The 25013-nt window shown below is 34.7% G+C and overlaps 1 protein-coding gene across 3 annotated transcripts in view; it reads left to right on the top strand.

The window, feature by feature from the left end:
- Nucleotides 1-25013, top strand: part of RNF13 (ring finger protein 13) — a 137087-nt gene that overhangs the window by 99178 nt on the left and 12896 nt on the right. For all 3 annotated transcript variants that reach the window (XM_019748856.2, XM_074333758.1, XM_074333751.1), the window contains exons 7-8: nucleotides 3554-3659; nucleotides 12515-12608. In XM_019748856.2, the coding sequence (XP_019604415.2) occupies nucleotides 3554-3659; nucleotides 12515-12608 (200 nt within the window). The remainder of the gene's footprint in view (nucleotides 1-3553; nucleotides 3660-12514; nucleotides 12609-25013) is intronic.

The following is a 25013-nucleotide window of genomic DNA, read 5'->3' as shown; positions in this document are numbered from 1 at the left end:
ACCAATTATATTTCCACCAACATATTAGGAAAGCCAATGTTTTTCTCTACTCTTGCCAATAAAATATATATATATATATATATATATATATATATATATATATATATATAATATATAATATATATATAATATATATGTATATAAAGTCTGTCTTTTTGATTACTTACCACTCTGATAAGAAGAAAACTCACTGGTTAAATTAGCATTTCTTTATTCAGAGAGAACATTTTTGTAAACTCTTCGGTGTCCTTTGCTTATTTTGGCCTTTTTAAAAATTGAACTCTACAAGCATTTCATTTTTTAGTAGGAAAGATAACATATTGGATGACATACAGCTTTTGACAATTGTAGGCAGAGGGGAGGATTGTTTTTGATCATTATGAGCAGTGAGGTGCCCTGGAGATATTGCTGGGCTGTGGCTTATAAGGGGTCATTTAATCTTCAGGGACCTATTTTCTTTTTTGAAAATGAGGAGCTAGAACAAAGAATCCTTGAAGTTCCTTTCAACTCTACACTCTCCATCTTCTCTCTCACATTAAGGACTCTAATTTTTCATATTTTGTCCCTAGCGCCAGGCACAGTGGCTGCATCGAGACACCAGTAAATGCTGGGGAGCTTAAACTGCTGTTGTGCCACCTTAGGACTCCTCAGCAAGACAGGGCACTGTGCTGGCAGCAAAACAGGGTGTCCGCAAATGGGGACACAGGACCGAGCAAATGGGCCTGTCTGGTAGGCGATGTAGAATGTTTGGTGAGGTAGCTTTGAGCTTTGTCTGAAGGGGGCAGATTCAGCAAGTGGTCCCCGGAAATAGTGAGGGCATCCAGCAGGTGGGCTCATCACAGGTCATTGCCTGGAAGGTTGGTTTATGGGAAGGAGGGCTTTGGTACATGGTGTATATTCGTTGGGCCTCGGTAGTTTGGCTACACCTCTTTGATCCAGATGGTGGGGGTTGGATATCAAAACAGACACCAAGGCAAGATCTCATGTGTCAACAGAGGGATTGGGAAATTAGACAGGTTACTGTTACAAAGTTTAGGCCTAGACACCTGGTTTGAAATTAGTCTGGGAACTCATGGGTAGGAGAGTAAGACACTATATCCTGGGTTGCCTAGGTCTCTACTTCAGTTACCAAATCTTAGCTGCAGAGCTCATGGACTGTGTGGTATGGAGGGTGGACATGGAGGGCGTGTGTAAGATACGAAGGCTGTTTAAGTAGCTCCTTTTTCAAATACAGATTGATGTGGGATTAGGACCGGGATGAAGCTGCATCCTCAGGCAGAGGGAATGGAAACACAGCTAGAGGCCGGGTGGTCTGCTGTAGTTCTCATCCTGCGTCATCACTGTCACCCTGTCATCATTAGCAGTTTGGTTAAGACGCAGCAGTGTATTGAACGCATTTGGCTTTTGATTTAATATGCTCAAAACCTTCTTAATAGTAGACTCTTTAAAAATCCTCATAATACGTCTCGACCGTAAACTAAAATGGCTTGAGGAATAACAAGCAAGCATTAATAGGACATACAGAACATTGGATTTAGAACCTAGGCATCTGAATCCTAACATGCTTACTAGAAAACTCTGAGCTTGATATCCATAGCTGTGGTTACACACACAGGAAGTTTCCAATAAAGTCTCTTAATTCTGGTTCACTGAGTCTTCCTGCTTTGTTCTTTTAGCTTCTCTCACCGAGCTGTGCCATTCATTTCTGAGCAAGCCTGGGAGGTGTCTCCTAGAACAGTGTTTATTTGTTTATCTCATTCAGGCCAAAAGTGCCTTAGGAAGTCATTAACATCAAAGGAGAAGAAAATAGTCTGGGAACTACTATTCTCATGTCACCTACAAATGTCTCATGTGAGCTTTGCTGTGCCTGAGATATTTAGGTGCTACAATGGGTTGAATTTCGGATATGCAGTCGTCTGGTTTCTGAACCGCCAGCAGCCTTAACGGACAGGAGGTTGGTGGGGGTGGTGTACGGAGGCTGCCAAGGACCAGCGCCTCAAGGAACGGCTGCCTTGTACAGTGGCCCCACCCTTACCATTATGTCTCAGCCCTGGTGTGGGGCGGTTTCAGAGGCTTTGTGCCAAGAGCAAGGACAGTATTTGCAGAGCTGGCCTCATGCCAGCTCTGGTATTAAATAGAGCAGCCCAGCTCCTGCTTTTCTCTTTTTACACTGGTGATGTATCACTTTAGTATTTTGTTTAAAGATACAAAAACGCATGTAATTCTTTTATCGTCCCTTATTCTGCTGGAAAGTGATTGAAGTAAAAAGCTACTTTTATTGTAGCAATCTTAGCTGTTTTGGAGGATATTTAAATTATTGGGGAAAAATTCCTGGTACGTATTTTGGTTTTGTTTCTGGAGAAGCTTGATAGAGTTTCTTGGATGTGAAATAATAAATAATAGCATGAAGACTTAAAAATCGCTTTGGAGTAGAAGTCATTTGCCTGCATGTACTATGGTGTCCTAAGCATCTCTATATGGGAAGGGAGTCAACCAATTTTTATTTTCTTCTATAAAATTGAAAATTTTTGTTTTGCATTTAATCCTGTGTTCTGAAGTACCTGGCTTTGCTACCTAAGAAACCACCCAGCAGTGGGTAGCAGACCAGTGTCGCTGGCACCGTGTGAGTCATGTAGCTTAGTCGTCCGATGGAGAAATCAGTCATATTACTGACCAGTATACAGAACCTTCCGTAGACTTAGGACGTTTTCTAATGCAGGATTTTGCTGCCATGTAAAATTTGCTCATGCAACACAAATAGCGTGCCTATTCTGATCCCAGTTTCATTTCATGAGTCCCTGTCAGTATTTATAATAGCAATACCACAGTAACAATAGCATGGTTAATAACAAAGGGAAATGAGGCAGGTAGCATTCTCTACCCCTCCCCTGACAACATACATATTTTTGTAGGTTTTTTTTTTTTTCCAGTTAAGTAATGGAGAAGATGGAGAATAGAGAGGAAGCGACAACTGTGAATTCCTTACCAGTTTTCCATTCCATATCTCACAGATAATGTATAGTCCAGAGGCTGTGTCCGTCGTATCTGGTACGATGAGTTCATGTAAAGCATATAGGGAGGAGGGAGTATATTTTCCTCAGTGATGCCTCCAGCGTTGAAGGAGGAGCTGGTGAACAGTAATTTGGTTGTGGTGGAGGTTCTTGTTCACATACTACCCGAGGTACTGGCATTTCTTAATGCTGATTTTGCCTATAAAATATGCATACTTTGCCCAGGTTGCTAAATTAAGTAAATAACAGGTTTCCAGGATGGACATTGTAAGTATTGATTGGCTGATTTCCACTACCCAGTCTAAAAGCTTCTTTTAATTATATAGGCAAGTTATTTTGGCAAATATGTAAAATAGACTTAAATAAAGATGGAAAAATCATCCCTTAAGTTGTTAGCAATCATGTTAAAAAATGAGATGTGTCTAGTGGATTAAATTATAATGTCTAAATGCTTTTTAAAAAAATATCTTCTTTAATTTTGATTAGATCATAATTTGGCAACTCTTAATATTTCTCATTTACTAATTTTTGTTTTCTTCCAGGGGCCACCTTATCTTAGTTCCAGAATTTAGCCTTCCTCTGGAATACTACCTAATCCCCTTCCTTATCATAGTGGGCATCTGTCTCATCTTGATAGTCATTTTCATGGTAGGTACATTCATTTAAATACTTTAAAAAAATAGTATGGATGGCTCTAGAAAACAATGTATTGAATGAGAAAAGCCTTACATGGAAGCCTTATATTGTATGAGTCCATTTGTAGAGCTGGTTCAGGAAGAGACAAAGATAATCTGTGTAGAGAAGAAAAAACTCAGACCAGTGATTGCTTCTTGGGGGCTAACATTTACTGAGCAGAGTACGAGGGAGCTTTCGGGGGTTCTGGTCATGTTCTGTATCTTGAGAGGGGTTTGGGTTGTACTAATGCCTGAATCACCAGACTGTATATTTAAATTTTGTGCATTTTATTGCATGTAAATTTTACCTAAAAAGAAAAAATTTTTAAAAAATAATAAACTCTAAGTAATGACATATATGCTGAAGTGTTTTGGGAGAAGTAGACTGATACCTGCAACTTTGTAAATAATTAAAATGAAAAAAGATATATTGATGAGCAAGATAGAGGGATGGATAGATATGTGATAAAAAGTAGTATAGTAGTAAAATGTTAATTGTAGAATCTAGGTAGTGGATATATGGGTATTTATTATAAAATTATTTCAATGCTTCTCTATGTTTGAAAATTTTTCTATTAAAATGTAAATAAAAGATAGTATGAGGGCTTGAGGTTAAGGGGACAAAACAGTTCTTACCACTGTATGGTCCCAGGCCTCTAGGCAGGTCTGTGAGGTTAAAATTATTTTCATAATAATACCAAGGTATTATGTGCCTTTGTCACTGTCATTCTCTCGGGGTTTATAGTGGCGGTTCCTAGAGGCTATTATATGGTATGCGATATCAAAACAAATTGAAGGCAGAAGCAGATATGAGAATCCTTCTTTATTCCATTAAGATAGATACTAAGAGATTTGCAAAGATGTAAAACAATCCCACAATTCTCACTAACTTTTTTTGTTTTTCATAAAGAATATTTATATTAACATCCAATAAGTTTATTATTGTATTGAATTTATAGATTAATTTAAAAATTAAATCCCAAATCTTTGAAATGTTCAGTCTTCCTATGATGCTATGGTATTTCTTTTCATTTATTTAGGTCTTTCATATCTATCAGTTTAATAATTTTTTTTTCTGGAAACATTTTACATGTCTTTTGTTAGACTTTTTTGAAATTACATTTTCTAGTTGGCTATCACTAGGCTATAACATTACTGATTTTTTTCCACAAATTTCAATTTTGGAATAACATTACAATTTACAGAAAAATCACAAAGAAGAGAGTTCCTGTACATTTCTCATCTAGCTTCCCCATTGTTAACATTGTAAATGACCAGGGTCCATTTGTGAAAACTAAGACGCTGACGTTGGTACATTATCAGTAACTAAACCCCTGACTTTGTATGGATTTCACCATTTTTCCATTAATGAACCCAGACCAGGGTACCCCATTGTATTTAGTTATCACGTCTTCCCAGTCTCCTCTGATCTATGACAGTTTCTCAGTCTCTTCTTATTTTTCATGACCTTGACAGTCTTAAGGAATCCTGGTCAGGTATCCTGTAGAATGTCCCTCAGACTGATGTTTTTCTTGTGATTAGACTGGGTTACAGGATTAAAAGAATATGAGAGATGAAATGCCCTTTTCGTCATTTCATGTCGAGGTATGTTATATCTGCATAACATCACTAATGATGTTAACCTTCCTCCTTGGTTAAGCTAATGTTTGCCAGGTTTTTCTTGTTCTCTATTCTGTTCTTCCTTTGGAAGTGAGATACTAAGTGTAGCCCACCCTAAAGATGGAGAGAGGTAAGGATTAAGCTCTACTTCCTGGGAGTGGGAGTGAGTAACTACATATATTATTTAGACTATATGGATTCTTTTGTAGGGAAGATTGATCTCTTCTTGGCATTTATTTATTCAATCATTTGTTTGTATTAATAGGTACTCATGTATGTTTATACTTTGGGTTATAATCCAGTACTACATTATTTTTCTTGTTTAAATTGTTTGAGCTTTGGCCATCTGGAACTGTTAGGCTTGCTCCTAAGTCCGTTTAATTTGATTCATCCTTTTGTTTTAAGCACTTCTTTAGTGTCTGGTACCATAAGAAGTTTCAGGCTCATCTTATATTTTTCTTGCCCCAGCCCTAGAGTCAGACATTTCTCCAAAGAACCCTGGTTTCTTTTATTGAAGAGTTTTACTTAGCAATCATGATTTGGACATTATTGATTTTTATGTATTAATTTTATATCTATAAACTTGCTGAATTCTCCTGTTCTGATAATTTGAATTAGTTGATTCTCTTGGGTTTTCAGTGTAGAAGCAAGGGAGTATAGAAAGTTGGAACAACAAACAAACAAAAAATACTCCTGGCAGACTGGGAATAGAAGTAAATACCCTTAAGCTAATAAAGATTATTGACTGAAAACTTAAACATCATTAAATGGTGAATTACTAGAAATTCCTTGAAATTCAGGAATGAAAAAAGGATGCGTATTGTTGTACCTTCTATTTGCATTGTATTATATTTTCTGGTAAAACCAGCAAAAAAAGCAGTATAAGGATTAGAAATAAAGAAACCAAAATTTTATTTGCTTTTTTTTTTTTTTTTTTAATAATGAGTGAGTGCTGAATTATGTCTTTCTTCTATCTGTTGTAACGGTCATTGGTTTTTCTCTCTTTTACTCTATTCTTATGTTGGATTACATTAATATGTTTTATAAATTTGTATTTTGGGGATAAACAATTTGATTATGATGTATAAATTTTATCTTTGCGTTTTGGATTATTCAGGTTTCTAATATGGGTCAGTCAGTTTTACACACTTGGATATAAATACAAAAATCCTAAATAAAATATTAGAAATCTGAATGTGCAGGTAAGAGAAGGGTTTTAATTTTATCGAGCTAGAATAATGTTGACATCAGAACTAGAGCACTGTTGGTAGGATGTTAAATGGAATAGCTACTCTAACAATTCTTCAAAAATTTAAATATAAATTACCATATGATCTAGCAATTCCACTTCTGAGTATATATATACCCCAAAGAATTGAAAGTAGGGAGTCGAAACTATGTTCATAGCAGCACTATTTGCTATAGCCAAAGGTGGAAGCAACCCACTTGTCCATCGATGGATGAGTCAATAAACAAAATGTGGTACACACATACAATGGGATATTATTCAGCCTTAAAAAGGAAGTTCTGACACATACTATAACGTGGATGAACCTTGAGGACCTTCTGCTAAGTGAATAAGCCAGTCACAAAAGGACAAATAACTGTATGATTCTATTTATATGTGGTATCTAGCATAGTTAGATTCAGAGACAGAAAGTAGAATGATAGTCCTCATGGGCTGTATGGAAGGGAGAATGGGGAATTATTGTTTAACAGGTACAGAGTTTCAATTATGCAAGATGAAAAGAGTTTTATGGATGGATGGTGGTGATCATAGCACAACAATTGGAAAGTACTTAACGCCACAGAACTGTACACTTAAAAATGGTTAAGACAGTAAATTCTGTTGTTCGTATTTTACTATATTTTAAATAACATAAAAATAAGTAGACAGGATAAAACTAGCCCCATAAAAACTGAAGCTTTTCCTTATTTTCTATTTTCTAAAATAGTTTTTTTACAAAATTGGAATTATCTGTTACTTGACTTTTTGGTGAAGGTTGCCTTTAAAATCATGTAGATCTACCGACCTTTGTTACAGTTACATGGACATTCAGATGGTTGTCTACTTTATAAAATTAATTTGAAATTGTCTGTTTTCAAATATAGTGGCATAAAGTGATTTATAATATTTATATACTTATATAACAATGTAAAGATAATTTTACTATATCTGTGGCATTAGTGCTCTTTATTCATATCCATCTGTGCCTTGCACAATGTTGTCAGAAGTTGAACTGTTTTTGCCTTTCAAAGAAGTAGACTTTGAGGGTTTTTTCTCCTTTCATTCAACAAATATTTTTTCTGCACCTAGGATGAACTAGGCACTGCTCTAGGGTCTGAAGTTTCATCATTAACAAAATAGGTAAAAAATCCCTGATGTCAAGCAGCTTACATTCCAGTGGAATTGATATTCTAAATCTTCACTTTTGTTTTTATCAATCTCATGAATTTCTGCTGTTAGCATCATTATTTCTTTTTTTCTACTTTTGTTTGGATATATTGCTTTTCATTTTTCTAGCTTGTTCAGCTGAAAGCTTATTAATTTTTTTCTTTCTAGTAATATACATTTAGGTTATAAATTTCTCTTTTACAATCACTTTAGCTATAACTCATACATTTTGATAAGGAGTATTTTTATTTAGTTTAAGTTAAATTTTTTTTTATTGTTTTATATGTGTTTCTTTACCACTCTTGATGTCTCCACGCATGTGAAGGGGGAACTCAGTTACTGTAACTCCTCGCCCTTCCCTCCCCTTTCACTCATTTGGTCTTAGAGGAGGTGAAGTATCTTACTGGTGTGTGGTGTGGTACATTTGGGAAGAATAAATTACAGCGTGCTTGACTCAGCTCCACCTCTTTCTCCGGACCAATCTGTCTTCCACTCCTCCAGAACTGGTTCTGCAATTCTGAAGGAGGGTGAAGGGAAGGCCTACTTCATTCCAGACTTGTCTTTGTCTTTGTATCTGGGTAAGTCAGGCACTCTAAGTCTGTGGTTCAGTAAAAGGTTCTATTTCTTTCTCCACTGAATTAGGTACTCTACTTACCTCCATCTGCTAGTTCATCTTCTTATTTCTCAAGTTAATTAGAATACAGGTGGCAAAGAGGCATGCTTTTTATAAGGGCCCCTCAGAAACTCAAATATCCATTATGATTTCTTCTGTGACTTGTTGACTACTTTAAAAGTTTTAAATGTTCAAAGTATGTATTTTTTCCGTATCTTTTTTTCTATTGATTTCTAATTCAATTGCATTGTTAGAAAAAATTGTATGTTATGCATTGTTTGGTTATTTCCAAATAACTTGCTTTTTGGTTATATGTTATGAACGTTCCCCTTGTGTAAAAAGAATTGTGGCTTTCAAAGTTCCATATATGTCCATCTGTTTGAGTTTGTACATTTGTTTAGTCTTTTTTTATTTTTTTTAACGTTTTATATATTTAAGTGTGTTTTTTCTAGGACCCATCAGCTCCAAGTCAAGTAGTTGTTTTAATCTAATTGTGGAGGGTGCAGGACACAGTGGCCCATGCAGGTATCGAACCAACAACCTTGAGTTAAGAGCACTGTGCTCTAACCAACTAAGCTAACCGGCCTCCCCCTACTCTTTTTTTTTTTTTTTTAACTATGTTTAAAATAGCTTTATTGAAATATCCACATAACATAAAATTGACTCATTTTAAGTGTACAGATTGATTTTTTTTTTGTATGTTCACAGAATTGTGCATTCATCACAATTGTCTATAGTTTTTTGCACTCTTCTATTTTCTAAAGCAGTGCTAGGCAATAAAACAATATTGTGAATCACTTTTATTATAATTTAAAATTTTCAACTAGCCACATTTAAAAAGGTATAAAAAACAGGTGAGATTAATTTAAATACTATATTTAACCTAATAAATCTAAAATGTATTTCAACATTCAATGAGTATAAATAATTATAAAATATTTTTACATTCTTTTTGTACTAAGTCTTTGCAATCTGGTGTGTATTTTATACCTTTCTAACAAATCTCAGTTGAGACTAGTCACACTTCAAATGCTCAGAGTCACATGTACTAGGTGGCCACCCTATTAGATAGTATATGTCTATAGTCTTTAAATTTTTTGTCTGCTTGAACTATAAATTACTGAGCTTGTGCATTTGTATATTTCTCTCCTAATTTTGTCATTTTCTAGGTGAAATGTCCTTTTTATCATTGTCATGACTATCCCCTAATGATTTTTGTCTTAAATTCCATTTTACTTGATATACTATCTTTTCTTTTGCTTAGTATTGGCATAGTATCTTTGTCACTTAATTTTTTACCTTTATATTTGTCTTAATATGTTACTAAATTTTAATCTTGTGTCTTCTAAATAGCATATGGTTGAAATTTTTATTTATCCAATATAATACACTCTTTTAAAATGGTGAATTTAATCCATTTACATTTTTATGATTACACATATATTTGGACTAATTTCTATTGTTTACATTTTTGTTAATTCTGTTTTTTTTTCTTCTGTGCAAATTTGAGTTACTCAACTTTTATGTATTCTCATTCTCTCTCTGTCTCTCTCCCACTGGTGTGAAAGCTTACATGGTGTTTTATTGGTCACTGTTAATTTATTTCAAAACATTTATTGATGTGTGATTAGCATATAATAAACTGCATATACTTAAATTGTATAATTCGGCAAGTTTTGACATATGTATCTGTGAAACCACCACCATAATCAACAAAATATCGATCAGCTCAAAAAGTTTCCTCATCTTCCTTGGTAATACCTCTCTCTAACCCCTTCCAATTTCCCCTTCATGTCCCACTCAACTTTATCCCTAGGCAGCCACAGATCTGCCTTTGGTCACTATTGAATTTCTACAACTTTATATATTATACACAGAATCATAAATTATGTACTCTCTTGTGTCTGCCTTCTTTATCTCAGAATAATTATTGTGAGATTCATATATGTCATTGAGTACATTGATTATTTCTTTTTTTGAGAGAAAAATGCTCGATATTTTTATTAGATAACGAGGTCATATGAGTAAATAAGAACATTGAAACCTTGATAGCCAAATGCAAAAGAGCACAGGTAGGTAATGTATGGTCAGGAAAATAGAATCAATGATCAAAATACGGTAAAAAAAGAAACCCAAAACACAGTGATCCTCCTTGTAAGTGAAGTTAGGTAAATGAAAACAACAAAGTGGCCACATTTTTCACTTTGTAAATTGAATTTAAAAATAGGTATTACTCTATTCTCTTTTTTCAATTATAGTTGACATTCAGTATTATTTTATGTTAGTTTCAGGTGTACAGTGTAGTAGTTAGACATTTATATATTTATGAAGTGATGCCCCCTGGTAAGTCTAGTACCCACCTGGCACTATACATAGTTATTACATTATTATTGACTATATTCCCTCTATTGTACTTTACATCCCCATGACTCTTTTGTAACTACCAATTTGTACTTCTTAATCCCTCCACCTTTTTCACACACATCCTTTACCCCCTGCCCCATCTGGTAACCATGAGTTTTTTTTCTCTGTGAGTCTTTTTCTGTTTTTTATTTTTTTTATTTTGTTGTTTAAATTCTACATATAAGTGAAATCATATGGTATTTGTCTCTCTCTGTCTGACTTATTTCACTTAACGTAATACCCATCAGGTCCATCCATGTTGTTGCATATTCATTTCTTTTTATAGCTGAGTTATATTCCATTGTATGAATATACCACAGTTTTATTTACCCATTTATATGTTGATGGACATTTGGGTTGTATCTAGTTTTTGGCTATTACAAATAAAGCTGACATGTATATTTGGGCATGGACGTTTGTGTACAAGTTATTATATGGATATATGCTTTCATTTCTATTGGGTAAATATATGTAGGAGTGGGATGATTGGGTCATATGGTAAATGTATGTTTAAATTTATAAGAAACCACTCAACTGTTTTTCAATGTGGTGGTACCATTTTACAATCCTACCATTATTGTATTAGAGTACCAGTTTCTCCATTTCCTTGACAATACTTGGTATAGTCAGTCTTTTTACTTTTAGTCATTCTAATAAGCGTATAGTGGTATTTGTAATTTGAACTTTTGTTTTACTATGAACTAATTTATTGAGCATCTCTTCAAATGTTTATTTGCCAACCGTATATCTTCTATGGTGAAATGTTTATTAGAATATTTTGCCCTTTTTTTTATATTGGGTTGCTTGTTTTCTTATTATTGAGTTTTGAGTTCTTTTTCTACTCCGGATACAAATCCCTTACCAGATACACAGTTTACAAATATTTGTAACTGTGACTTGTCATTTGTTGCTTTACAGTGTCATTTGAGGATAGAAATCCTTAACATTTGTCAAGATTTTCTTTTATAGATGTTGCTTTTGGCATTTGGTTATGGCTTTGTGGGCTTCCTTTTTATTCTTGCAAGCATAGTAATTTATAGTTGAAAACATTTGTAGTAGAGGTGTTCTGTAGTTTGTTGTTGGAACTGACAGTGCAGTGACTAATAAGTGTATGTTTGAAAATTTTTTTAGTTTACAACTTACAGGAATTTCAACCCTCTCTATCTTCTTGAACCAGTGGAGTCTTAGAACCTATAGTTTACCATTTGTATTTTTGCAAACAATTATATGTTATTTATAATGTTTCTGTCAGAGTAAATTAAAGATAATTTAGGTCAATGAATAAAAATTCAAAGACTGTGTTTCTCCGAAAACAAGACCTAGCCAGACAATCAACTCTAATGTGTCTTTTGGCCCAAAAATTAATATAAGACCTGGTGTTATGTTATGTTATGTTATGTTATGTTATGTTATGTTATGTTATGTTATGTTATGTTTTGTTATGTTATGTTATGTTATGTTATGTTATGTTATGTTATGTTATGTTATGTTATGTTATGTTAGACCCAGTCTTACAGTAAAATAAGACTTGGTCTCATAATTAATTTTTGGTCCAAAAGATGCATTAGAGCTGATTGTCTGGGTAGGTCTTATTTTCTGGGAAACACGGGAATAATTTAATGGAGGGAATTAATCATAAATGCGGTGTAATACTTTTAATAATATTGCCATTAGGATTTAAGTAAATTGAATTGATTTGCAGCAGCTATCCAGAGACTTAAAAGATATTTGTTATTTTAATGGCCATTTTCTGTTTGTATGTTTAATATCTGATTCCTTTTTTCCCTTTTACTTTTAGATCACAAAATTTGTCCAAGATAGACATAGAGCTAGAAGAAATAGACTTCGTAAAGATCAACTTAAGAAACTCCCTGTACATAAATTCAAAAAAGGTAAGTGAATACTTTTAGTTTCTAAATAGTCACCTTTGTTTATTAAATAATACACGGGGACCATACTCTTCATACTACCTGTTGAGTCCTTGCCATGCGCTGTGCCTAACGGTAATGACTGAGTGCGTGTGGGAGGTGCGCTTTGCTGTGGCACAGCCTCGTGAGGGCAAACAGGGCACGTGGGCAGCAGAGAATTTAAAAACAGTAATGAAACTGACCGAAATGCTTTTTATTATCACCGTATGCCGCAGTTTTAAGCATCAGTAGATTAAATACTTCTCTGTGCCAGGGTAGCCTGCTCCCACTGACCTTCCCACTCTCTCCCACCGTACACCAGTGTGGCTTTTCTTTTTATTTTCTATCAATGTCTTTCTCAGAGCAGAGGTTTTTAATTTTAATGAAGTCCCTCTTACCAGTTTTTTCTTTCATGGATCATTCTTTTGGTTATGTGCCTAAAAACTCATTGTCAAACCCAAGGTCACCTAGATTTTCTGTGTTATCTTCTAGAAGTTTTGTAGTTTGCCTTTTATATTTAGGTGTATAATCCATTGTTAGTTATTTTTTGGGAATGGTGTAAGGTCTGTGTCCAGATTTTTTTTTTTTAATATTTCTTTTTATTCTGGTAAAGTATGTATATAACATAAAATTTGTCATTTTAACCATTTTAACTCAGTGGTATTAATTATATTCGCAATGTTTTTGCAACATTACCACTATCTATTTCTAACTTTTTCATCACTCTAGAAACTCTGTACCCCTTAAACAATAACTTCCTATTCCCGCCTCCCGCCAGTCTCTGGTAATTTACCTCTAATCTTCCCCTTCTGTCAGTAAGAATTTGCCTGTTCTAGGTATTTCATATAAGTGGAGTAATATAATATTTGTCCTTTTGTATCTGGTTTATTTTGCTTAACATTATGTTTTCATGGGTTACCCGTGATGTAACATGTTTCAGAATTTCATTGCTTTTTATGGCTGGATAGAATTCGATCCTAGGTTTTTGCCACTTTCTGTTTATCCATTTATCTGCTGATGGACACTTGGGTGGCTTCTACCTTTTGGTTACTGTGAATAATGTTGCAATGAAAATTGGTGTAAAAGTGTATGTTTGAGTTCTCGGATACAGTTCTTTTGAGTACATACCTAAGAATGGTATGACTGGGTCCTATGTTAACCCTATGTTTAACTTTTTGAGAAACTGCCATACTGCCTTCCACAGCCACTGCACTATTTTACTTTCCCAGCAGGAATGCACAGGGGATCTTATTTCTCCACATCCTTGTCAATGCCCTTGGAAGCACAAAAGTTTTTCATAAAATGCAGTCCAATTTCTCTGTTCTTTTTTTTTTTTTGTTAATGCTTTTTGTGTCATAATTAAGAATACATTGCCAAGTCCTAGGAAATGAAGATTTACCTTTATTTTTCTTCTAAGAGTTTTATAGTTTTAGCTCATACTATGTCTTTAATCAGTTTTGAGTTAATTTTTATATATAGTGTGAAGTAGGGCTCCAGCTTTATTATTTTGCATGTGGAAATGCAGTTGTCCCAGCACCATTTGTTAAAGAGACTATTATTGAATTATCTTTTACCTTTGTCAAAAATATTGGCCATAGATGTATGGGTTTAGTTTTAGACTCTCACATCTGTTCCCGTGGTCTGTATGTCTGCTTATGCCAGTACCACTCACTTTTGGTTACTCTAGATTTGCAGTATATATTAAAATTAGAAAGTATGAGTCCTCCAACTTTGTTCTTTTTTCCCCGAGGTTTCTTGGCTATTCAGAATCCTTTGCAATTCCATTTGAATTTGAGGATCAAATTCTCCATTTCTGTAAAAAAAAAAAAAAAAAGGCTATTAGAATTTTAATAGTGATTATGATGAATTTGTAGACTGCTTATGGAAATATTGACATCTTAACAATAGTAAGTCTTCCAATTCATGAACATGGAATGTCTTTCCATTTATTTAGGTCTTCTTTAATTTCTTTTATCAATGTCTTAGTTTTCAGTGTACAAATCTTTCGCCTCCTTCGTTAGATGTTTTCTTAGGTTGTGTTTTTTTAGATGCTACTGCAAATGGAATTGCTTTCTTAATTTCCTTTTTGGATTGTTCATTGCTGGTGTCTAGAGAATCCCAACTGATTTTTATATGTGGATCTTGTAATCTGCAACTTGGCTGAATTTATTAGCTCTAGCAGCTTTCTTGTAGGTTCTTTGAGATTTTCTATGTGCAAGATCATGTCATCTGTGAATAAACATAGTTTGGATTGCTTTTATTTCTTTTTCTTGTCCAGCTGCTCTGGGTAGAACCTCCAGTACAATGTTAAATAGCAGTGGTAAAAGTTTGCACCTTTGTTTTGTTCCTAACTTAGGAGGAAAGCTTTCAGACTTTCACCATTGAGTAGGATATTCGTTATGTGATTTTCAAAGTGCCCTTTATTATGCTGATATTATGCTCTCTTTTATAAAGATTCATTTTTTTTCATGTCCACCTGTTGTGGCACCATTTGTTAAAAAGACCGTCGTTTCTCCCTTGCTCTGCTGTCAAGGAGCAGTTGACTGTATTTGTGTGGATCTATTTCTTGGCTTTCTATTTTGTCCCATTTATCTGTCTGTCTGCTCTTTCAGCAATTCCATACTGTCTTGATTATTGTAGCCTTTAGGAAGTTTTGAAGTAGGGTAGTGTCGGTCCTTCAACTTTCTTATTCATCTTCAATATTGTATTGGCAGTTCTGGTCTTTTGCCTTTCCATATAAACTTTTGAATCAGTTTGTCAATATCCAAAAAAGAAAAAAAATTCTGGTATTCGGACTGGGATTGCCTTGAATCTCTGCTGATGGTTTATAATTTTAATATACACTATTGGATTCAATTTACTAAAATTCTATTGAGGATTTATCTATGTTCATGAAAAATATTAGTCAGTACTTTTCCTTTCTTGTAATGTTTTTGTCTGGTTTTTGTATTCGGGCATGAATTAGAAGTAGTCCTTCCGCTTCTGTTTTCTAGAACAGGTTGTAAAGAATTGGTATCAGTTTCTTCTTGTGTGAGTTTTGTTAGATTATGTCTTTCATTGAATTAGTCCACTTCATCTGTTATCAAATTTGTAGGCATACAGTTGTTCATATTGTTTCTTTATTGTCCTTTTAATATACATGGAATCAGTAGTGATGGCCCCTTTTTCATTTCTGATATTGGTAATTTGTTTTCTTTTAGCCTGAACAGTATAGATATTACTGGTCTTTTCAAGGAACCACCATTTTTTAAAAATGATTTTTTTATTTTTCAATTACAGTTGACGTACAACATTTTATTAATTTCAGGTGTACAACACAGTGATTAGACATTTATATAATTTACAAAGTGATCACCCCAATAAATCGAGCACTCATCTGACACCATACATAGTTATTATAATATTATTGACTATATATTCTTTATGCTATACTTTACATCCCCATGACTGTTTTGTAACTACCATTTTGAACTTCTTAATCTCCCCTTTTTCAAAGCTGGCAATTGTCAAAATGTTCTCTGTAGCTATGAATCTGTTTCTGTTTCATTTGTTTGTTTATTCTGTTCTTTATAGTCCACATATAGGTGAAATCATAGTGGCATTTGTCTTTGTCTGACTTACTCCATTCAGTATAGTACCCTCTAGGTCCATCTATATTGTTGCAAATGGCAAGATTTCATTCTTTTTTATGGCCAAGTAATATTCCACTGTATATATTAATATGTACCACCACCTCTTTATCCATTCATCCATTGATGGACACCCAGGTTGCCTCCACATCTTAGCTATTGTAAACAATGCTGCAATGAATGTATGGATGCACGTGTCTCTGCAAAGTAGTGTTTTGGGTTTCTTTGGGTAGATACCCAGAAGTGGAATGGCTGGCTTCCTTGTCTCTTGTTATAGCCTTTGTTTTAAAGTCTGTTTTGTTTGGTATAAGTGTTGCTACCCCAGCTTTATTTTTAAGTTTCATTTTCATGAAATAATTTCTTTCCATTCCTTTACTTTTAGTCTGTGTTTCTTTTGCTGTGAAGTGAGTCTCTTGTAGGCAGCATATGTAAGGGTCTTGTTTTCTTATTCATTCAGCTACCCTATATCTTTTGATTGGAGCATTAATCCTTTTACATTTAAAGTAATTGTTGATAGATATGTAGTTATTGCCATTTTATTATTCAAATTTTTAAAAATCTTCTCTTCCTCTTCCTCCTCTTCCGCCTCCAGGAAATCCCCTAATACTCCTTTAAATACTGGTTTGGTGGTGGTGAACTCCTTTAGCTTTTTCTTGTCTGGGAAACTCTTTGTCCTTCGATTCTAAATGATAGCTTTGCTTGGTGAGTAATCTTCGTTGTAGGTCATTGCTTTTCATCACTTTGAATATTTTGTTGCAATCCCTTCTGGCCTGCAAAGTTTCTGTTAAGAAATCAGCTGACTGTCTTATGGGGAGCTCCTTTGTAGATAACTAACTGCTTTTCTCTTGCTGCTTTTAAGATTCTCTCTTTGTCTTTAACCTTTGGCATTTTAATTATGATGTGTCTTAGTGTGCACCTGTTTGGGTTCTCTTGTTTAGGACTCTCTGTGCTTCCTGGGCTTGTATGTCTATTTCCTTCACCAGGTCAGGGAAGTTTTCTGTTATTATTTCTTCAAATACGTTATCAATTCCTTGTTCTCTCTCTTCTCCTTCTGGTACCCCAATGATGCAAATGTTGGTATGCTTGATTTTGTCCCAGAGGCCTTTTAAACTATCCTAATATTTTTGGATTCTTCCTTTTTGTTGTTGTTCTCTTTGGGTGTTTTCTGCTACCTTATCTTCTAAATCGCTGATTCAGTCCTCTACTCCATCTAATCTACTGTTGATTCCTTCTAATGTAGTCTTTATTTCAGTTATTGTATTCTTCATTTCTGAATGGTTCTTTATGTTTCCTATCTTTTTGTTGAAGTTCTCCCTGCGATCATTGAGCATCCTCATAACAAGTGTTTTGAACTCTGCATCTCATAGATTGCTTGTCTGGTTGTTTAGTTGTTTTTTTTTTGGAGCTTTGTTCTGTTCTTTTATTTGGGTCATGTTTGTTTCTCTCTCCATTTTGGCTGCCTCCCTGTGTTTGTTTCTATGTATTAGGTAGGGCTGCTATATCTTCTGTCTTAGTGGAGTGGCCTTATATATATAGTAGGTTTTCTGTGGATTCCAGTGTGTGCAGTGTCCCTGATCACCTGAGCCAGGTGCTCCAGGTGTGTCCCTTGTGTGGGTTGTGTGCCCTCCCATTGTAGTTGAGCCTTGGTTGCTGTTTGCGTGTTAGTGGGAGGAATTGACCTTTAGGCTGATTGGTTGTGAGGACTGGCTGTGACTATAGTGGAGGAGCTGTTGTGCAGGGGCTGACCCTATGGAGCAGATTCACTTTAGTTGGGCTCTGGTGTTTGTCCAGTCTGCCTTTGGGTGTGTCTTTTTGCGGAGGTGCTTGTGTGGTGCTCTGGTGTGGTCTGAAGCTGGCCATTAGGTGTATTGGTTCTAGGGCCTCTTGGCAAAAGCTCTGTTTCAGGCCAAGTTCAACCACAGCCCGTGCCCTGCCTGGGGCCACCTGTCATGAGCCACAAAGCAATCTACAGATGGCAGCCACCCATGCTGGGCTTGGAGGTGCCTCTCGAGGGCAAGCTGCGAACAGGGTGGCTGCTACTAGTGCTTGTCTGGGGCTGCTCAGCAAGATGTGTTGGTGCATGTGAACCTTTGAGAGATTTTAAGTAAGTGCTCAGCATGAGCCAAGACAGGCCATCTGTATGATTTTTAGTTTCTCCATTGTGGTCTGGGTCTTCAAGTCGGGTGGGGCAGGGTCTCAGGGAAACACCAGGGCAGAGCGAACGGTGTTAGCTAGGTTGATGGAGACTAAGATATGGTCCCCACCTGCATGTGCAGGAAGGGTGAGGGAGGGTTCAACAAAGGAACAATGGCTCCTGTCAGCACTTCTGTCTGGGAGAAAGCTGCCCCGCCAGCCCTCACTTGAAGCCAGACAATTCACTTCCTCCCTATATGTCCCTAGCACCTTTCAAGCTGCTGGCCCACCATAGCAAGTGAGTCCATCAGCGAGTGAATCTGTGCACAGGCCCTTTAAGAGGAGTGCCTGGGACTGTAGCAGCCCTTGTCTCACTCAGCCACAATCTCTGCTGGTTTTCACAGCTGGAAGTTCTGGAGACTTCTCTTCCTGGCACTGGAACCCTAGGCTGGGGAGCCTGGTTTGGGGCTGGGACCCCTCACTCCTCTGGGGGTCCTCCACAGCTGAGCTATCCCTCCTGATTTTTAACTGCTACACGTGGGTGTGAGACTAGCTCATTCCATATCTTTGCCTCTTACCAGTCCTGAGGTGGCTTCTTCTGTGTATGCTTAGTTGTAGTGTTTCTGTTCAGCTGGACTTCAGGTGTTTCTCAATGATGGTTGTTCCATAGTTTAGTTGTAATTTTGATGTGGTCGTGAGAAGAAGCAAGCACCTTGTTTACCTACTCCACCATCTTGACCAGAAATCTCAAGAACCAGCTTTGTGTTTCATTGATTTTTCTCTGTTGATTTCCTGTTTTCATTGATTTCTCTTCTAATTTTTATTTCTTGTGATGTTTTTGGATTTAATTTGCTCTTCATTTTCTAGTTTCTTAAGGATTAATGATTTAACTCTTCTTCACACACACACACACACACACACACACACACACACACACATCCATTGCTATAAATTCCCCCCTAAGCATTGCTTTCATTGCATTCCACAAATTTTGATAAGGTTTAATTTCATTTAGTTAAAATAGTTTAAAATTTCTTTTGAGGTTTCTCCTTTGATCCATGTGTTATTTAGAAGTGTGTTGTTCAATCTCTAAGTATTTGGGGATTTTCCAGCCCTCTTTTTGATACTGATTTTTAGTTTCTCCATTGTGGTCTGAGAGCAGATATTGTATCATTTCTTTTAAATTTGTTTTATGGCCCAGAATTTTCATCTATCTTTGTGAATGTTCCATGTGAACTTGAAAAAAATACATATAGCGTTTCCTCAAATAATGTCATTTGTTTCAATGCTGTTTCATTAGTGTTGATGAAATACCTTAGGAACTTATATCTTATTTATAACTTACTTATATCTATTAGCCTATGGTAAAACTGGTTTTGTTATATGTCATTTCACTTAAAGTTGCTGCATCTATCAATGTTAAGTGAGGAATTACTGTATTCTGCTTCTGATTGGATGAAACTATACCCAGTTGATTGCTGTTGCTGTTGAGTTAAACTCTATCCTTACTTATCATGGTTTCTAGTTTTCTTGTATCTTTGTCTGGTTTTGGTATCACGGTAATGATGGCCCCATAAAATGGGTTTGTGAGTATTTCCTCCTCTTTGCTTTTTTAGAAGAGATTGAGATGGATTGGTCTTAATTCTTTTTTAAATATTTGGTAGAATTTATCAGGTAAGCCATCTGGTCCTGGGTTTTTCTTTATTGGGAGGTTTTTGATTACTACTTCAATCTCTTCACTAATTATAGGTCTGTTCGGATTTTTACTTCTTCATGATTCAGTTTTGGTAGGTTTTACAATTCTAGGAATTTATCCATATTTTCTCAGTTATTTAATTTGTTGGCATATATAATTGTTCATAGAAGTCTCTTAATCCTCTTTATTTTTGTGACATCAGTTGTAATATCTCCTCTTTCATGTATAATTTTAGCTATGAGTCTTCTCTTTTTTTTAGTTATTCTAGCTAGTGGTTTGTCAATATTGTTGATCTTTTCAGTGAACCAACTTTTGGTTTCATTGATGTTTTCCCACTTTTTATGCTCTATTTCATTTATTTCTGCTCTAATCTTTCATATTTCCCTCCTTCCACTAATTTTGGGCTTAGTTTCTTCTTCCTTTTCTAGTTCCTTGAGGTTAGGTTAGATTATTGATTTGAGATCTTTCTTCTTTGCTGTATCTCATAAGTTTGGTATGTTTTCATTTTTCTTTGTCTCCAGATATTTTCTAAATTTCCTTCTGATTCCTTTTTTGAACCATTAGTTATTTAAGAATATATTATCCATTATTTGTGGATTTAATTTTAAATTTGTTAATATTTGTTTTGTGGCCTAATATGTGGTTTACCTTGGAGAATAGAATGTTCCATGTGCTCTTGAGATGAATGTATATTCTGCTGTTGTTGGGTGGAGTGTTCTGTTATATGTGTTTGGTACAATTGGCCTATATTGTTCACATCTCCTGTGTCCTTACTTAACTTCTGTGTGGTTGTTCTACCATATCTGATACTGGGGTTTTTAAGTTTCCTACTACTGTTGTGTTGCTGTCTCTATTTCTGGCTTTAGTCTGTCAATGTTTTCTCCATATATTTGGGTACTCTAATGTTAGGTTGTGTATATATTTATAATTGTTACAGCTTCCTGGTGAACTGATGTTTTATTATTATATAACATCTTAGTCTCCTGTGATAAGAATTTGTCTTAAACTCTATTTTGTCTGATATTTCTGTGGTCACCCCTGCTCTCTTTAGGCTCCCATTGGCATGGAATATCTTTTTCCAGCCTTTCATTTCTACCCTACATGTGTACTTAGATCTAAAATAAATCTCTTGTAAACAGCATATAGTTGGATCTTGTTTTTTTTGTTCATTCAGCCAATCTGTGTCTTTTAATTGGTTCATTTAATCCATTTACATTTAAAGTAATTACTACTAGGGAAGGACTTACTATTGCCATGTTTTTAATTATTTTCTGTCTTGTAGCTTTTTTGTTTCTTTTTTCTCCTCTTGCTATCTTCCTTTGTGTTTTCTTGATCTTTTTTGTAGTGACACGTTTTGATTTCCTTCTCATTTGCCTTTTTGTATATTCTTTCAATATTTTTTGTGTGGTTACTACTGTAATTACATAAAATGTCTTCTAGTTATGAAATATACTTTAAACTAATAACAACTTAACTTCTGTAATATACAAAAATTACTTTTTACACCTCTGCTTTGTCCCATGTTGTTATTGATTACACAAGTTATATTGCACATATCTATTTACATTGACTTATAATTACTTTTTATGCTTTAAAAATTTTTTATATCAGATTTATATGTAATTTACTTACATAAGTTTCAATATATTATTCTGTATTTGTCCATATATTTACCTTTACCAGGGAATTTTATATTTTCATATGTTTTTGTATTGTTTTTTATTGTCCTTTTGCTTCAACTTGTAGGGCTCTTTTGAACATTTCTAGTAGCATAGGACTCATGGTGATGAACTTTCTGTTTTATTTTTTTCTAATCTGTCAAAGTGTTAATTTCTCCTTTATTTTAGAAAGAAATGTTTTACTGGATATAATATTCTTGTTTGGCAGTTATTTTCATTCAGCACTTCAAAATATATCTTCCCACTCCCTTCTCCTTCAAAAGTTTCTGCAGACAAATCTGATAATCTAAAAGGAATTCCTTTGTATGTGATAAGGTGCTTTTCTCTTGCTACTTTCAATATTTGTTATTTGCAACGTTAGACAGTTGGATTATACTGTGTCTTGAGGTATCTTGAAACTTATCCTAGTAGAGCTCTATGGGTTTCTTGAATTTGTAAGTCCATTTCTCTCCTTAGATTTGGGAAATTTCAGGCCATTATTTCTTCAAATAAGTTCTCTGCTCCTTTCTCTTCCTTCTTCTTGTAGGACTCCTGTAATGCATATGTTGTTCAGCTTGATGGTGTCCCATAAGTCCCTTAGGCGCTCTTCGTTTTATTCACTTTAAAAAAATTTTTGCTCCACTTCCTTGGTAATTTCAAAGTACTGTCTTCAAGTTTGCTGATTCGTTCTTCTGCTTGATAAAACCTGCTGTTGAATCCCTCTGTAAAAATTTTCAATTCAGGTATTGTATTTATTCTTCAGTTCCAGAACTTGGTTCTTTATAGTTTCTCTCTCTTTGTTGACATTACTTTCTTTTCATGCATCATTTTCCTGATTTTTATCTATTTGTCTGTCTGTGCTCCATTTTAATTCATTGAGGATTCTTTTGACAGTGCTTTTGTTTTTTCTCCCCCATCTGCCCTCCCCTTTGGCAACCATCAGCTTTTTCTCTATATATGTAGATCTGTTTCTGTTTTGTTTTGTTTATTCATTTATTTTGTGGGGTTTTTTTATTTCACAGATAAGTGAAATCATACAGTATTTGTCCTTCTCTGTCTGACTTATTTCACTTAGCATAATATCCTCTAGATCCATTCATGTTATCACAAATGGCTAGAATTCATTCTTTTTTATTGCAGAGTGAAATATATGTATATATAGTTTTGTTTTTTAATCTTGCAAAGTCTTAATTTCTCCTTTGTTTTAGAAAGAAATTTTTTTACTGGGTATAATATTCTTCTTTGACAGTTATTCTCATTTGGTTCTTCAAATATACTGGAGGTGCCAAAAAAATGTATACAAGTGGACACTTGGGTCAGCATTGCTCAAGCAGTACTTTGTCAAAATCAGAAGTGTCTGGATGCTTGATGGTAACCACTTTGAGCACCTCTTGTGATGGCATAAGTCAAATGTGACTTGTATTCATCTTTTGTTATCAGTATATATTGAGTATTACAATTTTAATACAGTTTTCCTTTCTTAAAATATGTATACTTTTTTTGGCACCCTCTGTATACATACACACACGCACACACGCCACATCTTTATCCATTCATCTATTTATGGACATCTAGGTTGCTTCCATATCTTGGCTATTACTAATAATGCTGCAGTGAACATAGGAGTACATATATCTTTTCAAATTAGTGTTTTTGTTTTCTTCTGATGAATACCCAGAAGTGGAATTGCTGGACCGTATGCCAGCTCTACTTTTCAATTTTTGAGGAATATCCATACTGTTTTCCATAGTGGCTGTACCAATTTACATTCCCACCAACAGTGTACAAGGATTCTCTTTTCCCCACATCCTTGCCAGTACTTGTTATTTGTTGATTTTTTGATGAAAGCTATTCTGACAGATGTAAGGTGATAGCTTATTTTTGTTTTAATTTGCATTTCCCTGATAATTAGTAATTTTGAGCACCTTTTCATATGTCAGTTAGCCATCTTTATGTCCTCTTTGGAGAAATGGCTATTCAGGTCTACTGCCCATGTCTTTAATTGGATTGTTTGGTTTTTTTTTTGGTGTTAAGTTGTATGAGTTCCATATACATTTTGGATATTAACCCCTTATTAGATGTATCATTTGTGAACATCTTCTCTCATTCTGTTTTTTGCACTTCACAGTGCAAAAAACTTTTTTATTTCATGTAGTCCCATTTGTTTATTTTTTTTCTTGTGTTATCCTTGTTCAAGGAGACATACCATATTTTGCTGTGTATAATGTGCTCCAATGTATAACGCGCACCCACGTTTTTGGCCCAAACTTTCAGGGGAAAAAATCTTTCATTTTAATTTTTTAATTTAAATTTGTGTTTGTTTATATTTAGGTACTTGTTTTTTTGTATTATAAAGGAATTTTAGCACTTATTTTTTAACATGTTATGGTACAAGAAATTTTATGTAACACATAATTACAAAACACAAGAATAGATACAAGGTACAAGAAATTGTATGTACCGGTAACAAATTTATGATATTTACACATCATAGAAGGCCAAGAACTCTTCATCGCTGCAAGTTTGTCGTGAGTTCAACAAAATTGATTATTGTATTCCAGGGTATTATTTTGCATGTGTATATTGTTATTGATTTCTAGAGCTACACTTTTAACTCAGAAGCATAAATAAAAGAATTAAAAACATTTATATAGATACAGAATTCGTACTACCCATGTATAATGGTCATCCTTATTTTTCCCTCACAAATTTGGGCAAAAAAAGTAATCATTATACACAGCAAAATACAGCATTCAGAAAGATATTGCTAAGAGTGATGTCACAGAGTTTACTGCCTACATTTTCTACTAGGAGTTTTATGGTTTCCATTCTTGAATCCATTTTGAGTTAATTTTTGTATATGGTGTAAGAAATTGGTCCAGTTTCATCTTTTTGCATGTCTATCTGTCCAATTTTCTCAACACCATTTATTGAAGGGACTATCTTTACCCTATTGTACATTCTTGGCTCTTTGGTTGTAGATTAATTGGCCATATAAGCAAGAATTTATTTCTGGGCTCTATTCTTCTACATACCTGTTTTTATACCAGTACCACACTGTTCTGATTATTGTAGTTTTGTAATACAGTTTGAAATCTGGGAGTATGATACCTCTAAATTTGTTCTTTCTCAAGTTTTCTTTGGCTAGTCATGGTCTTTTGTGGTTCCATATAAATTTTATGGTTCATGCTAGTTCTGAGAAGAATGCCATTGGTATTTAATAAGAATTGCAGTCAATCTGTAGATTGCTTCAGGTAGTAAGGACATTTTAACA

Source organism: Rhinolophus sinicus, linkage group LG01 (assembly GCF_036562045.2).
Source record: "Rhinolophus sinicus isolate RSC01 linkage group LG01, ASM3656204v1, whole genome shotgun sequence".
Lineage (NCBI taxonomy): Eukaryota > Metazoa > Chordata > Mammalia > Chiroptera > Rhinolophidae > Rhinolophus > Rhinolophus sinicus.
The sequence above is the reverse complement of the archived record's forward strand: the minus strand, read 5'-3'. Positions and strand labels throughout refer to the sequence as shown.